Consider the following 18,079-nt stretch of genomic DNA (forward strand, 5'->3'; position numbering starts at 1 on the left):
CAATTTCTTTCATGAGTACTTTACAGTTTTCTGAGTATAGATTCTTTGCCTCTTTGGTTAGGTTTATTCCTAGGTATCTTATAGTTTAGGGTGCAATTGTAAATGGGATTGAGTCCTTAATTTCTCTTTCTTCTGTCTTGTTGTTGGTGTAGAGAAATGCAACTGATTTCTGTGCATTGATTTTATATCCTGACACCTTACTAAATTCCTGTACAAGATCTAGCAGTTTTGGGGTGGAGTCTTTTGGGTTTTCCATATATTGTATCATATCATCTGTGAAGAGTGATAGTTTGACTTCTCTTTTGCTGATTTGGATGCCTTTAATTTCTTTTTGTTTTCTGATTGCTGAGGCTAGGATTTCTAGTACTATGTTGAATAGCGGTGGTGATAATGGACATCCCTGCCATGTTCCTGACCTTAGCGGAAAAGCTTTCAGTTTTTCTCCATTGAGAATGATATTTGCGGTGGGTTTTTCATAGATGGCTTTGATAATATTGAGGTATGTGCCCTCTATCCCTACACTTTGAAGAGTTTTGAGCAGGAAGGGATACTGTACTTTGTCAAATGCTTTTTCAGCACATATTGAGGGTATCATATCGTTCTTGTTCTTTCTTTTATTAATGTGTTGTATCACATTGATTGATTAGCAGATGTTGAACCAACCTTGCAACCATGGAATAAATCCCACTTGGTCATGGTGAATAATCCTTTTAATGTACTGTTGAATCCTATTGGCTAGTATTTTGGTGAGAATTTTTGCATCTGTGTTCATTAAGAATATTGGTCTGTAATTCTCTTTTTTGATGGGATCCTTGTCTGGTTTTGGGATCATAAAATGAGTTTGGAAGTTTTCCTTCCATTTCTATTTCTTGGAACAGTTTCAGGAGAATAGGAATTAGTTCTTCTTTAAATGTTTGGTAGAATTCCCCTGGGAAGCCGTCTGGCCCTGGGCTTTTGTTTGTTTGGGGATTTTTGATGACTGTTTCAATCTCCTTACTGGTTATGGGTCTGTTGAGGTTTTCTATTTCTTTCTGGTTCAGTTGTGGTAGTTTATATGTCTCTAGGAATGCATCCATTTCTTCCAGATTGTCAAATTTGTTTGTGTAGAGTTGCTCATAGTATTGTTCTTATAATGGTTTGTATTTCTTTGGTGTTAGTTGTGATCTCTCCTCTTTCATTCATGAATTTATTTATTTGGGTCCTTTCTCTTTTCTTTTGGATAAGTCTGGCCAGTGGTTTATCAATCTTATTAATTCTTTCAAAGAACCAGCTCCTAGTTTCGTTGATTTGTTCTATTGTTTTTTTGGTTTCTATTTCATTGATTTCTGCTCTGATCTTTATGATTTCTCTTCTCCTGCTGGGTTTAGGGTTTCTTTCTTGTTCTTTCTCCAGCTCCTTTAGGTGTAGGGTTAGGTTGTGTATTTGAGACCTTTCTTGTTTCTTGAGAAAGGCTTGTACCGCTATATATTTTCCTCTCAGGACTGTCTTTGTGGTGTCCCACAGATTTTGAACCATTGTGTTTTCATTATCATTTGTTTCCATGAATTTTTTCAATTCTTCTTTAATTTCCTGGTTGACCCATTCATTCTTTAGAAGGATGCTGTTTAGTCTCCATGTATATGTGTTCTTTCCAAATTTCCTCTTGTGATTGAGTTCTAGCTTCAGAGCATTGTGGTCTGAAAATATGCAGGGAATGATCCCAATCTTTTGATACTGGCTGAGACCTGATTTATGACCCAGGATTGATCTATTCTGGAGAATGTTCATGTGCACTCCAGAAGAATGTGTATTCTGTTGCTTTGGGATGGAATGTTCTGAATATATCTGTGATGTCCATCTGGTCCAGTGTGTCATTTAAGGCCTTTATTTCCTTGTTGATCTTTTGCTTGTATGATCTGTCCATTTCAGTGAGGGGAGTGTTAAAGTCCCCTACTATTATTGTATGATTGTCGATGTGTTTCTTTGATTTTGTTATTAATTGGTTTATATAGTTGGCTGCTCCCATGTTAGGGGCATAGATATTTAAAATTGTTAGATCTTCTTGTTGGACAGACCCTTTGAGGATGATATAGTGTCCTTCTTCATCTCTTATTATAGTCTTTGGCTTAAAATCTAATTGATCTGATTTAAGGATTGCCGCTCCTGCTTTCTTCTGTCGTCCATTAGCATGGTAAATTGTTTTCCACCCCCTCACTTTAAATCTGGAGGTGTCTTCGGGTCTAAAATAAGTTTCTTGTTGGCAGCATATTGATGGGTTTTGTTTTTTTATCCAATCTGATACTCTGTGTCTTTTTATTGGGGCATTTAGCCCATTAACATTCAGGGTAACTATTGAGAGATATGAATTTAGTGCCATTGTATTGCCTGTAAGGTGACTGTTACTGTATATTGTTTCTGTTCCTTTCTGATCTACTACTTTTTGGGTCTCTCTTTGCTTAGATGACCCCTTTCAATATTTCCTGTAGAGCTGGTTTGGTGTTTGCAAATTCTTTCAGTTTTTGTTTGTCCTGGAAGCTTTTTATCTCTCCTTCTATTTTCAATGATAGCCTACCTGGATATAGTATTCTTGGCTGCACGTTTTTCTCATTTAGTGTTCTGAATATATCGTGCCAGCTCTTTCTGGCCTGCTAGGTCTCTGTGGATAAGTCTGCTGCCAATCTAATATTTTTACCATTGTATGTTACAGACTTCTTTTCCCGGGCTACTTTCAGGATTTTCTCTTTGTCACTAAGACTTGTAAGTTTTACTATTAGGTGACGGTGTGTGGACCTATTCTTGTTGCTTTTGAGGGAGGTTCTCTGTTCTTCCTGGATTTTGATGCTTGTTCCCTTTGCCATATTAGGGAAATTCTCTACAATAATTCTCTCCAATATACCTTCTGCTCCCCTCTCTCTTTCTATTTCTTCTGGAATCCCAATTATTCTAATGTTGCTTTGTCTTATGGTGTCACTTATCTCTCGAATTCTCCCCTCATGGTCCAGTAGCTGTTTGTTCCTCTTTTGCTCAGCTTCTTTATTCTCTGTCATTTGGTCTTTTATATCACTAATTCTTTCTCCTGCCTCATTTATCCTAGCAGTAAGAGCCTCCATTTTTTATTGCACCTCACTAATCGATTTTTTTTATTTCAACTTAGTTAGATTTTAGTTCTTTTATTTCTCCAGCAAGCGCTTTTATCTCTCCAGAGAGGGTTTCTCTAATATCTTCCATGCCTTTTTTGAACCTGGCTAGAACCTTGAGAATTGTCTTTCTGAACTCTCGATCTAACATATTACCAATGTCTGTATTGATTAGGTCCCTAGCCTTCGGTACTGCAATATTATCTGATTTGAATTGGCTTTTTAAAACTCCTGGAGCACCTGGGTAGCAGTTGTTAGCGTCTGCCTTCAGCTCAGGTCATGATCTCAGGATACTGGGATCAAGCCCTGAATTGGGCTCCCTGCTCAGGGGGCAGCCTGCTTTTCCCTCTCCCACTCCCCCTGCTTGTGTTCCCTCTTGCTGTTTCTCTCTCTGTCAAATAAATAAATTAAATCTCAAAACAAAACAAAAAAACCTCCTTAAGGACAATTGCCCTTATTAAAAAAACAAAAAAGTTTTCTATGGATTATGTTTGCTATATTCCAGAAAGACAGACTACCAGAGGGTAATTTCTCTCTTTTTTTTTTTATTTTATTTTTTTTTAATTTATTTGACAGACAGAAATCACAAGTAGGCAGAGAGGCAGGCAGAGAGAGTGGGGGAAGGCAGGCCCCCTGCTGAGCAGAGAGCCCGATGCGGGGCTTGATGCGGGTCTTGATGCAGGGCTCAATCCCAGGACCCTGAGATCACGACCTGAGCTGAAGGCAGAGGCTTTAACCAGAGGGTAATTTCTTTACACTTCTTATTAATCGATGTTGAAAACAATAACAAATTCGTGGCTTTCCTAGGAATTAAATTAGGGTTGTATTCCTATCCATAAAGTTACATAAAAGAAAGCAGTTTCAGATCAGACTAATTTCAAGTTTGGTCATGCAGGAAAGCAAACCAATCCCCAAGAACTGATCTCAAGATGTAAACTGCTATAGTGGAAGCCCCTACAGGTTTTGCTTGTTTGTTAATGCAAGCCCCTGACTTAAGCTTTGATTACAGGGGCATTTTATTTCAAAGAAGCCTATTTTGAATAAATACAGTACCAGGGACACAGCTAGACACAGAACCAAGCCACCTCCCTCCCCTGAGGCTTCCTTATTTTGGAGATCTTAGTTGATTTTGATAACAGACCATTTGGGCAACTTGTTTTTTCTCTTCCAGTGCCTTAAATCCCTGTTTTGTTCAAAATTTACTGGGCTCTTGTCTCCTCCTATAGAATACAGTAAGAGCCACCAACAGATTCCTGCTCTGTCTTCTGGGAATCTCACAAAAAGTCCTCACAGTTCTTCAGATCTGGTCCTTCATCATATGTGATATTAATGAAGCCATTTGATGATGTACCCCCACCCCACCCCCAAGTTTGATATTGGTGCTATTGTGAGAAAATCTATGTACTCTCTATGATGTTCCCATAATGACAAAATCTCAACCTGCCAAAGTCACATAGACTTCCTTGGAACTTCATCTGACATAGACATGTCATGATCCAAGCAGATTTGGGGTGGGGTGTAATCCAAAATGACACAGAAACTCTTGTGAAAGCATCTCCTACATTATCTTCTTTGTTTAAAGGTGTAATGTGAACTCAGGTCAGATGGACGTTATACTGTCTTTTTTTCCCTGCCTTTCCTCTAGGTACACTTGCAAAGTCACCCAAGCCATCAAGTTGCCAACTATTGGGAATGGGAAACAATGTCTTCCCCATCAATAGCTGCTATGAAACACAATTTTTGGTGTCTCTGCCTAGTGACTCATTTCATATCCTAACATTTATCTGAATCTTCATTAAGTTTAATAAAGAAGGCCAATGTGCACATATTTCTGTTTCCTCTTCAAATTATACTGTCTCCTTCTCTGTCCTGCTTTCTGTTCCTGATGGCTGACCTATAGGAGCTGCATTGGTGACTTCCCTCACTCTGACTCTCAACTGACTTTATCCAACAGGGATCCTGGTCGGGTGATTGGAGGAAGAAAGCAAAGTGAGGTTGGAATATTTCTTCCTCTGTCTTCCTTTTGATGGGTCACTTCAGGTGATCTATGTCTCCAGTCAAAGATCAGGTCTTCTTTCAAGATGGCCTTCTTCTGACTCTCTCTTTCTAGATTCAGATATTGGATTCCTCCATTCATTCCTTTCAGCCTAAGGATGTCAGTGGCCCTGCTGCTACTACCCTGGATATTGTACAAATTATTATACCAAATTTTGTGGTTTCCTTTACTTACATACATTTTATAAGTAGAATATCTTTGTATAATTCTTTTTGTATATGTCATCTCTTTTCTGCTGGGACCCAGATACAGAACAATGTTTGCAAGTGGCCCTAGGAGATAGAACCTTACAATGGGATTCAAACATTAGATTGCTCACATATTTTGAGGAACAGAGATATACTTCTTACAAGGGAGGGGGAATGGGACTTTGATGATTATAGAAGATGGTGGCACCATGATTATAAACATTTTCACTGTTGGCAGTATAAGATAAAGTGGAACTGGAGGGAAATTGGGTATGTGTGGCGTTTTGTTGTTGAAACGACAGTAATAATTTGTAATATTGGAGTCATCCAGCTTCTTTCTCTGGCCCCAGAGAACAAACAGAGGAGATACGAGAAATTAAAGCCAATGAGCATGCAATTAGGAATATGTATCAATATCAAAAAGCCTCTTTGAAGTTTTGAATGCGTCCTTCCTCTCCTAATGTAGCAAGGAATTTATGGCTTGAGGAAACCGAAGTAAACAACAAGGTGTTCTAGCAATTAGGTATAGATATTATATTAAATGGTATAACTATAAGTATATATTATAGTCTCAATATAAAGACTATATTATCTATAATATAATGGTGTTGGTAAGCAAGGACTGGAATTCTGGTGCATTGAATAAACACATTCGTACAAACTTGGATGACATTGGGAGTCTATAAATTCTGAATTCTTCAGAATTGCTGTGTAAGCAGAAGCAGAAGCAGAAGTCAACCTTTCAACTCTGCAAGGGAGCCATCCCCTATGGCTGGAGGGGGATGTCTGCATGGAATAGTTGATTTCCAAGATGAAGCTAATTCTTTCTCACTCCAACATCTCTCATTGTCTCCATACCAATAATTACATTCAAATATTATATCCCTATATTATATCCCAAATAATATTTATCCCACTATATCCTCAAGAGAGGTATGGGGACTGCTCTGGATATAACCTCTGTAATAGCAGAACTTGACATTGATACACTATATTGATGACACCATGTTAATTGGACCTGAAGAACAAGAAGTAGTAAGCCACTTAGATGCCTTAGTTATAATATGCATGACAGCGTGTGGGAGATAAACTCCTCAGAAATTAAAGGGTCAGCCTCATAAGTGAATTTCTCAAGCACCCAGTGACCTGAGGCTAATTGTGCTTTTTCCACCCACCACAAAGAAAGAACCAATGCTTGGTAGACTTGTCTGGATTTTGCAGGCAATGTGTACCACATTTGGGCATGCTGCTCTGACACATTTATTAGTATTAAGCTATAAGGTTGCCAGTTGGACTGAAAGAAATAAACTACATTGGCAGTTTCAGGCTGCAGTGCAAGCTGACATTTAAGTCTTGAGACCCAGTAGACACAATGGTATTTGAAGTGTCTGGGGCAGACAAATATGTTGATACAGAAAGCATGGCAAGTACCAGTAAAGGAATCTCAGCACAGGTGCCCCAGGTTTAAAGTAAAACCTTGCTCCCCTCTGCTGGCAATTCTTTTCCATTTTAAAAGTAGTTTCTAGCTTGCCAGTAGGCCCTGGTATATATTAAGCTTCTGTCCAGAGGATACCACATGATTTTACAACCTGGTTTCCCATCCAGAAGAAATGACATCAACTGGTCCATTGCACCATAAAATCATACCTGCACAGCAGCATATTATTATAAAATAGAAAGGGTACCTACTAGACTGGAGGAGAAATGTGCTATGCCCTGGAATATATGAGAAAGCTTGCTACTCACTACAGTTCCTCTTAGTATTCTCTTGTCCAGTAATCAGACCAAAGAAAACTACAGAAGCCCCAAAAAAGACTAGAACATCAAGGACTCAGACCCTGCAGGAATGAAGATTTGGGTCACGTACAATAAGTAAAGAACTCTGTCTCACTGAAGTGCTGACTAAAGTAAGTGAATACGGAAAGCATGCTTGAAAAAAGTGACTGCGAGTACCTATTTATGTCTCATACCCATCTACAGATTTGAAAATTGTTGTAGCTATGTTTTATGCTATTTATCCATTTCTTTCCTTCTCTCTTTTGCCCCCCTTACATTATACGAAAAGCACTAGTGGAGTCCTGCTGAATACGTTTGGCTAGCTGTTTGCCCTTCTAATTTCTGCTGTTGCCCACTGAGAGAGAGTCAAGTATATTTTAGGAGAAAAAACTTTTTATGACAGTTGAATTTGATACTGTGATAATGCAATTTGGTTAAAATACTTTGTAAATTCATAACTTGTGAAAAGAGAATTGTTGAAAACCATGTTGGGTGTTCTAGAAACAGACGCTAAATGCAAGTAGGTAAAAAATTTTATTCTAGCTAAGAATGAACAAGGCTATAAAAAAATATGAAAAAAATCATAAAAAATGAAAAAGATTTAGTGTTCATATTTCTTCACACGTATTCCTAAATTCTTATTCAATTTTAGAGAGACTGAAATGGGAAACTATTTAGGAAAACCATGGTAAAGGTAATGGCCTGGTCTCACTCCAAGTGAAGGAAAATGATTATGCATTTATCGGTACTAAGTGAAAGTGAGATTTTAAAGGTATGCGTGTGTCTTCTATTTCCTCAATTTTTTGTTTTAAATGACATTTCCAAGAAATAGTAACTGTCATATGAAACATCACACGCTGATGATGCTTCTCAAAGTCAAACTTCAGATGAAGCCTCATCCCTAAGTATCAGAATCAGGGTCAAGTGCTAACGCAATAGCTTGAGGGTTTCTATCCCATAGATCCTCTAATCCAACATGCACCAAAGTGAACACATCATTTGCCTATATGTCTGCTTTCTAGTGTACGACACGTTTCATCCTGAGGTGAGACAACATTGTCCTGGAAACTCTGCCTAGCACAGGAGTTGTCTTTTTTTCTTCATATCCTTTACCTACATGACATGCAGGTTCACTAACAGGTTCTACTAAGTTTCCATCCTAAATATTTCATGAAAGCAATCTTTTTTTTTTTTTCCTATCCATATGATTATTCTCTTAATCTAGATTCTCAACATCCCCACCAGAAATACAACCTTCTACCTGGTCTCCCTACATTCAATATGTTTCCCCACAAATACATTCTCCACAGACTCCAGAATGTTCTACCTAAAATACAAATCTTAAGAACTCATCTTTGTACTTATAACTTTCCAAATGGTTTCCTTTTCCTATAGGATAAACTACCTATTTCTTACTATGATCTAGCTTATTTCTGTTACTCCTTGTCTTATACTTTCTATTCTAGAAACACTGCATTACTTGTTAATTCTTCGACTACAAACATGCATTTACTGATGTATTTACTTTTAAATGAAATATTCTTGAAGTCAACCAAGACGGCAAAATAAGAACCTAACTCCGCTTTTCCCATGAACATACTGAATGTATAACTACACATGGAGCAATTATCATGAAAAGAAATCCAGAAACTGAGCAACTCCTATACTTTGAGTGAATGAGAAAAATACCCACATCAAAAAGGTTGGTAAAGCCTGAGACATGCTTTGCCATAAACCCATCCTCATCACAGTGCCGTACTACTGAGAAGGAACTCCCAACTCCCCACTTCATTCTGAAAAGGGAAGTGTTCACAATCCATATTTAGGACCTTAACTTTTAGGATTCTCACTTGAGGGATGGGTCTCCAAAATACCTAGTTGTGAAAGCAAATGAGGCTTGCATCCAGGAGATTCAGAACCACAGAAGGAAGAGGAGGAGGGAGGGGTTGGGGGAGAGGAAGGAGGAGATGATGAAGGAGAAGAAGAAGTTGATTATGCGCCTGTGAGGACTCCCTGCAACTATCTCCCTCAGGGTTCAGCATGGATGAAGTAGGCAAAAAGGAAAAAGGTCTATCTGGGTATTTTAAAAGCTGCTGTTTGAGGGCCAGGCATCTAATTTAGCACACATCTAGGGGCTGACTAAGATCCTCCCTGGAGATTGGGGAAGCTGGTGGACCCTTTCCTTGCTTTCTTGCTCTAGCCCACTCCCAGCCACCATTTTTTTCCTAGAAAGAGCTTGTATGCATGTCTGGTGTCCCAAACTTTTGTGATTGCTGTCTGAGGGGCAGGACTCCGGATCACCTGGCTTTGAGAACCAAGAGGACTTGAATTTATGAGTCCCATGAACTGTAGCAAAGAAAGAAGCATTTCATCACGGGTGCAGAAGCACATTCCCTGCCCTCTATGGCTGTACACCAGGGTCTAGAACAGAAAGAAGAGCCAAAATGTCCATCTCCCAGTTTATCCTTGGAAGGGGTTTGACTACATGCTTTTCCAACTGCTGCCTAGGGACCCATCTTCAAATCAGCTTGCCTCTGGGTACAAAACCTAATGCTCCCCTTTGAGACAATGATAGGTTTTGGCATGCTCCCAACTACTGTAACCAACCACTAAGAATGAAGAAGGTGGTTTGGCCAATCACAAAGATTTGAGGAACAACCAGAAACTTGGGCCAAGATGATTAAAGAGGTTCATCTCCTACACAAGACCACTTCCTCAAGACTGAAAGAGGTGCCTGTTGGATTTCATGCAGAAACCAAAACAGACATTCAAGGAAAATGAAGAAACAGAGAAATACATACCAAACAAAGGAACAAGATTAATTTCCAGAAACAGAAGTTAGTGAAAGGGAGATAAAGGATTTGCTTGATATAGAGTTTAAAATAGTGGTCATTTAGATTGAATTGTGAAGAAATATAAAATATGAACAGACCAGTTACTACTAAAGAGATTGAATTAGTAATCAAAAATCTTCCAACACAGAAAAGTTTAAGACCAGATGGATTCTTTGGGTGAATTCTACCAAACATTTAAAGAACAATACCAAGCCTCCTCAAAACAAAAGAGGAGGGAACACTTTCAAACTCATTTTACAAAAGCCAGGATTATCGTGGTACCAAAGCACACAAGGACACTCCAAGAAAGAAACAATTTCTTGCCAATATCCCTAGTGAGCATAGATGCAAAAATTCTCAACAAAATATTAGCAAAGCAAATTCAATAGTACATTAAGAGTCATACACCGTAATCAAGTGTGACTTGTTCTAGGGATGAAAGGAGGCAAGGTGCAACACCTGCAAAGAAATCAATGGGAAACACTACAGTAACAAAATGAAGAATAAAAATCATATGATCATTTCAAAAGATGCAGAAAAAGCATTTGAAAAAATCATCATCATTTCATGATACAAACTCTCAACAACCTGGGTGTTAGGGGGAACATACCTCAGTATAACAAAGATCATAAATGACAAGGCTTGAGCTAGCAGCATACTCAATAGTAAGATCAAGAATAAGACAAGGTTGCCTATTCTCACCACTTTTTTCAACATAGCACTGGAAGTCCTAGCCACACAATTGAAAAAGAAAGAAAGAAAGAAAGAAAGAAAGAATGAAAGAAAGAAAGAAAGAAAGAAAGGAGAAAGAAAGGGAGAAAGAGAGAAAGGAGGGAGGAAGGGAGAGAGTGAAGGAAGGAAAGAAGGAGAAAAAAACAGAAAAAGAAAAGTAATCAAAATGGGAAAGGAAGAAGTATAATTGATCCTCTTCACACATGACATAGTATTATATATAGAAAACACTAAGTCCCACCAAAAACCTGTTAGAACTAATAATTTCAGTAAAGTTGCAGGATTCAAAATCAATATAAAAATTGTGTTTCTATAATCAACAAAGAACTATCAAAAAGAGAAATTAAGAAAATAATCCACTTTATAACAGCATCAAAAAGAATAAAATAACATACACTTAATACTATAGAATTGATGAAAGAAATTGAAGAATATAAAATAAATGGAAAATGATTTTGTGCTCATGGATTGGAAGAATTTATATTATTAAAATGTTCATACTATCCAAAGTGATCTATAGATTCAGTGCAATCCCTATCAAAATTCCAATGGCGTTGTTCACAGAAATAGAAAAAAAAATTCTAAAATTTACATGAAAGCAAAAAAGACCATGAGTAGTCAAAACAATCTTCAGAAAAAACTTAGGTAGAGGCAGTATACTTCCTGATCTCAAACTATATTACAAAGCTCTAGTAAGCATAAAACATATGAAGTTGACATTAAAAACAGACACATAAGAAAAAACACAAAAACAAACAAATGAACAAAAAACCAGACACATGGATTAGAATAGAGAACCAGAAATAAATTTATGTATATTGGGTTAATTAATTTTTGACAAAGGAGTCAAGAATATACCATAGGGAAAGGATATTTTATGCAATAAACAGTATTTGGAAAACCAGATTGCCACATGCAAAAGAATGAAAGTGGACCCCAATATTACATCATTATGCAAAATGAACTCAAAATGGATTAAAGACATGAACATAAGACCTGAAAAATAAAACTCCTTGAAGAAAACAGGAGGTAAGTTCCTTGACTTGGACATTGGTCTTGAAATGATTTTGAAATGATTTTTTTTTGACACCAAATGCAAAAATAAATAAGTAGGCCTACATCAAACTAAAAAGCAACTGCACAGCAAAGGGAAAGCATCAACAAAATGAAAAGGCAACCTATGAAATGGGAGAAGGTATTTGTAAATCATATATTTGATAATGGGTTAATATCCAAAACATACGAAGAACTTATTCATCACACTAGCAAAACCCAAAAATCTGATTAAAAACTGGGCACAGGCTTTGAATAAACATTTTTCCAAAGAAGACATGCTGGTCTTGGCCAACAGGTACATGAAAAGGTGCGCAATATCACTAATCATCAGGGAAATGTAAATCAAAACTATGATGAGATATCACCTCTCATTTTTTGTTACAGCTAGTATTAAAAAGATAAGAGATAACAAATGTTGGCAAGGAAGTGAAGAAAAGGGAACCATTGTATACTGTTGGTGGGAATGTAAACTGATACAACTATTACAGAAAACAGTATGAAAATTTCTCAAGAAATTAAAAATAGAGCTACCATATGATCTGGCAATCCCACCTTTGGGTGTGTATGCAGAAGAAATGAAACCATTATCTTGAAGAGACACCAGTACTTCCATGTTCATTGCAGCATTATTCATACTAGCCAAGGTATGGAAGAAATCCAAGTGTCTGTCATTGCATGAATGGATTAAAAAAAAAAGTGCTATGTATGAGATATATATCCTATGTATGATATATATGATGACATAATATTATTCAACCTTGATATGAATGAATCTGGAGGGCATTGTGTTAATTGGAATAAGCTAAACAGAGAAAAACAAATACTGTATGGTATCACTGATATGTGGAATCTTAAAAAAAAAAAAGTCAAACTCATAGTCATAGAAACAGAGTAGAAAAGTAGTTGCCTGGGGCTGGAGGGTGGGGAATATAGGGAGAGGTTGGTAAAGGGATACAAATATTCAATTTTAAGATAAACAAGGTCTGAGGATTAATGTATAAGATGATGCTTGTAGTTGATAACACTGTAGTGTATAATTGAAATATGTTAAGAGAGTGGAACTTAAATGTTCTCACAAGAAAAAAAGGATAAATATGTGAAGTGATAGATATGTTAATTAACTAGTTGGAGTAATCCTTTAACAATGAAATGAAAACATATATCAAGTAACCACACTGTGCATGCTAAATATCTTAATTTTATTTGTTAATTATAACTCAAAAAACTTGAAAATTAAAATAAAAAAAAAGGTATTCCCCTTACTACATCCCCACTGCACAACTATCTATAACTTCTACTTCACTCAGTTCATGTGTTAGCATTTGGTGACTCCCTCTTCCCGAGCTCCAACATAAACTGTGAATTATAGATTCCTCTTTGCCTCACCATATTATCTTAACCATATGCCTACTTGTTTCATTTCTTACTGCCCTTCTCCCATTGTCTTCATCATTTGCTTACTTGAATGAAGTCTGGGAATTTCTTGAGAAAAGTTTCTGTTGGGTCATCTTTTTATCCAGTGTCAACCACAGTGTTTGGAATATAGCAGTTTCTCAGACTTTATTGAGTTAATGAATGAATTGAAACACTGTTTTCAATAAATATTCCTGGTACAGGATTGTTATCTATTAGGGTAAAATTCATTAAAATTCATTAAAATCCATATAATCAAAGCTCACAAACAACCTAAAAGGAAAACTACTTATTTTCATTTTTAGACATTCTAAATTCATTTTTAAAAAAGGGACAAAAGCCTAACTTACTAACTTTAGACATATATTCTGGATCATGTAGTTGATCTTATTGAAACCGTGATTTAAAATTTTGCTGCTTAAAAGAAAAGAATGTTGTCTCAATCTGGAAAAACTATTAACATTAATGTCATTCTTTATTTTAATTAAAGAATTGAAACTTCTATTTATAGTCTATTAATGTTTGCTTGTTCTCAGCCAATGGGGTCTCGTGTCTGGAACCAGGGTTCCTTCCGGAGAAAGTGCAGTCTTTGTATCTTCTGCTGAAAAAGCATGGACCCTTTCTCCTTTCTATTGTTGCATTGCATCCAAGCTTTTCAGATGGCCTAGATTTTCACAGTTCCAGAAGATCAACAGGAAGAAAGGCGATGATCTCCACGTTGGTGAGACTTTGTCACTAGGAAGTATGGCACTGATCTATAATCCACTTCTGATAATGAAATCAGCTAAATTTTGCTCTATCAGTTGTTTAAATATTATCACACCCTTCCTCACACACAATGATTTTCCTTTATGCAAAGCTTTTTATTATGGAATAAAAATTAAAACTGTGCAGATTGCATAGGATATATAATATCCTTAAGCATTTTAAAGCAGATTTAAAAGGGAAATTATTGTTTCGCATGTTGAGACAAAGATTAAGTGAAACAGAAATTGAATTTTTACATATAATATTTGTTTGAGAAAGTCTTAATGCTAAAAGTTATATTTAAACACATGCATAAAGGAACAGCAGTAACAACCAACCAAGCAAACAAACAAATGACAGAGTGGGTAGTATTTTTATTTCTTCCATGTTTTAATGTAATTTACCTTGCTTTAGAAAACAATACTTATGGATAATTACCAAAATTGAACAGCAGAGGGCAGAAAATAGCAAATTCTGTTTCTTTAGGGAAGGCTACTCTATTCACCTATAGATCTAATAGTTTTGAAATTTTCAAAATTGATTTATTACTGATCAATTAGAGATATATTCTTGAAGTGAGAAGTTTCTAAGTATTCAAAATAAATTCTAGTAGTTTTCATTAATTTTCATAACTACTTACTTCAGGCAATTTAAATTGATTACATTTATATTGACAGTATTCTATGCTTAAAAATATAAGCTGTATAAACATTATAGCAAATTAGAAGGAGTTCTATGAACGATGATACAATGATACTAACATTTCATAAAATGTATACAGGTATGTTGTGAAATGTGCATACATTCATAACAGTTGAATTACAAGTCACACCTACTAAAATTTTTATTTCTATTTTCTATGTGAAATATAGCTTGTCATTAAACAGTAATATTTACCCTGAGTTCTTATAGTATTTGCTAAGGAAAATGATCTATGATTCAGCAAATTCTTACTTTATATCATTTGCTTTTATAGAATGTAATACAGTTATTTTGAGTTCATCTTTGCCTTTGAATTTGAAATAGATTAGTATGAAAATGGTTTTTGAAACATTTTTTAAAGAAAAATTCAATTTACATTGATCTACACTTTAAACATCATTTCTCCACATTTAAGCTCCTTTCTCTCTTCTTTCATTCCAAGTTACTTTGTATGAAACTGGAGTTCTTGTGGAAAAAACTGGATGGAAGAAAAAAGAAAATAGCTGGAAAAGAATTTTTTTATTTTGCTCTGAGAAATTATTTATTCATTTATATATACTTTATATATACTCATATATTTCAAATAGGGAATAATATCAGATCATTTTTTGTGCCTTACGTCACAACTAGTGATTGACTAGATAAGATTAACTTAACTATTCTTTATATTATAAATTTGGATACATTTTTATTCATATCTCTTTTACTATTTTTATCCTTATTTAATTTTTAATAAGCTATATGCATTTAATTCACAAGACCTGTTTTATATATAGTGAATTTCTTATTAACTGACTGAAATAAATTCTTGGTGATAAAATTGAGAGGTATTTTTACTAAGGTATTTTACTAAGCTCAGTACTAGATTATGGATATTTCACTTCCTGGTTTAGGAATAAATATGTAAAATCAAAAGCAGGGGAAGACCATAACTTGGTATCACAAAGTTCTAGGATTTGAGAGCCATAGAGGCCACTTTGCCCATCTTTTTCATTTCTAAAATGGAGAAATCAAGCCCAGGAATGATTAAGGGGCAAGTGTGAGGTAACAGTTAACAAGGAGGTTGTTGGAATGATATTAGTGTGATAATGCACAAGAAGGCATCGTGGTAGATTAACACTTAGCATTCTGAAATATAAGCAAGTTAATCTTTTAGTATTGTGGGCTCCAATCTACTGCCTTCTGGAAACAATCCCTTGTACTCAACCTTTCTTTATTTCTTTGTTTAAACCCAAAAAGCCATAAAACTTAAGAATTTCTGAGGCAGCAGAAGGAATTGCCACAGCAGGTTTCCAAGCAACTGCTTGGCAAGCAGTGAGAAGTGCATAAATTCCGTAGGGGGAAGTCTGGTCTTAGATCCTCCCCATCAACTCCCTTCCCACTAACTTTTAATCCCTAACCTCATCTTTCTTTCACAGTAATCTTAAACTCATGGGTTTAAAGTGATGAAAACTTAGCTTACTTCCTTTGAGCAGTGATTTATCAAAACTCAGGGTCAAAACCGGTGGGATTTCCAGTTTCTCACTATGTCCCTGGGAAAGACTGTGCATCTCAACGCCCTTTCTAGACTCACTTCATCTTTTTCTTTCTCCTATGAGCCTTTCCTTGAAACGGAGTCTTCGCTTTCAGTAAAGAAAGGGCTTCTAAAGAGTCAAGTCTACCTGTCTTTACTATAAGAGGGACTCTGCAGTGAAGTATGTGAGACCTGCGTTCGGCTGGCTCTGCAAGCTGGCATTAACATCCAATAGAACACACTATAAAGATGGGATATCCATGCAAAGTATTTCAAAGATTCAATCTAGATCTCCTCCCATTTGTCTCTAGTCTTTAAAGAAAGAATGTGGGTTTTTTCCCTGGATGCTGTCTACATCACATTTAGCAAAACTTCACGATTTTGGAACAGTTTCTTCGATGGGTAGTTTGTTTTCTTGTTTGCTTTTTGGCTGGGTCAGGTGAGGTGGATGTTAACTTTTCTACATTGCTAGGTGAGTTTTCACAGGCAAGAGAAAATGAAAATAAAAATTAATGAATGAAAAAATGAAAAAAAATGAATGTAAAACAGCACGGCCTGGTGAGAAAATGCTTCACCGGCAACAATTAAGAATTCGGCTTCTTCACAGCAGCCGGAAATCAGCTTTGCTGCGTTTGGTCCGGGCTGGAGCATCTCAGCGGTAGCTGCGGCGGCGGCACAAAGGTAGCACGAGGCTGGCGGGGCGGGTGGGGGGTTGGCGCTGTCCTCGGTGCTGAAAAGGCAGAGCGCTCGGTGGGAGCGACAGCTCGCGAGACCCGAGGTGTATCCCAGTGGTAGCGGCTGCCGGGCTCTGAGCTGCGCTTCTTGAGCGCCGCGCTCGCGACGCTGCCGGGGCAGTGCAGGGTGCGGGGTGCGGGGGAGGGGTTGGACGCGCGCGCCGGCAGCCTGCCGCGAGTCGCGCACGCGCGCCCGGGACTGCCTGCTCTTCTGTGACTTGCGTGTGTGTGAATGTGTGTGTGTGTGTGTGTGTGTGTGTGTGCGCGCGCGCGCGGGCGCGCGCATGTGTGAGACAGAGGGGAGAGGGAGAAGAGAGCGCGAGAGAGGGTGAGTGTGTGTGAGTGCATGGGAGGGTGCTGAATATTCCAAGACACTGGAACCACAGCGGCAGCTCCGCTGAAAACTGCATCCAGCCAGTCCTCCGGACTTCGGGAGCAGGGACAGGGCGCAGGGCATCAACAGCCACCAGCAGAACCTGGGAAATAGGAATTCTTCTGCCTCCACTTCAGGTTTTTAGCAGCTTGGTGCTAAATTGCTGTCTCAAAATGCAGAGGATCTAATTTGCTGAGGAAAACCGCCAAGGAAGAAAGAGGAGGAAAAGGAAAAAAAAAAAAAAGGGGGGGTATTTTGTGGATGCTCTACTTTTCTTGGAAATGCAAAAGATTATGCATATATCTGTCCTCCTTTCTCCTGTTTTATGGGGACTGATTTTTGGTGTCTCTTCTAACAGCATACAGATAGGTAGGTACCCTTTGTGCTCTGCTTTTGAATGTGTATAATTTGGTGGTAATCTTTGTTCACAGTGGACAAATTAATTCATGTCATGTAGACTTATGTCATACCTTGACTGCATTCCAGATTTAAACTGCCTAGAATATACATGTTTTTCTTAGCATGAAGCAAAGGGAAAAGGCTATGGTTTTGATACAATAGAGGAAAAGGTGTTCTCATTTCTGATCCCCAAATTTTATTAATTCCGCCTTAACATTTTCCTGTTTGTTCAGATCCTCTAGGGGGTATGAATGCAAAGCTTGTGGTTACCAGGGAAGGCTAACGTTTCTGGCCACCTACCTTGCCCTCAGACTCTCATCTGTGTCTTGACCCCCTCGCTACCATTAGGAGATCAGCTCCCCGCTGCTGCCCGAGTCCCTTGATGTGTTTATTCGGCCTATTAGCCAGAATAAAAGACTCCCGGGCTGTTGGGCGCTAGC

General features: G+C 37.4%; 1 protein-coding gene across 4 annotated transcripts in view; it reads left to right on the forward strand.

The window, feature by feature from the left end:
• The first annotated feature begins 17,146 nt into the window (after window positions 1-17,146).
• GRIA2 (glutamate ionotropic receptor AMPA type subunit 2) overlaps window positions 17,147-18,079 on the forward strand; it is a 153,597-nt gene continuing 152,664 nt past the window's right edge. For all 4 annotated transcript variants that reach the window (XM_032863056.1, XM_032863029.1, XM_032863037.1 and 1 more), the window contains exon 1: window positions 17,147-17,609. In XM_032863056.1, coding sequence (XP_032718947.1) covers window positions 17,522-17,609 — 88 coding nt within the window. In that variant the 5' untranslated portion in view covers window positions 17,147-17,521. The remainder of the gene's footprint in view (window positions 17,610-18,079) is intronic.

This window comes from Lontra canadensis, unplaced genomic scaffold, assembly GCF_010015895.1.
Source record: "Lontra canadensis isolate GAN:19392208 unplaced genomic scaffold, GSC_riverotter_1.0 scaffold1, whole genome shotgun sequence".
NCBI classification, from domain to species: domain Eukaryota; kingdom Metazoa; phylum Chordata; class Mammalia; order Carnivora; family Mustelidae; genus Lontra; species Lontra canadensis.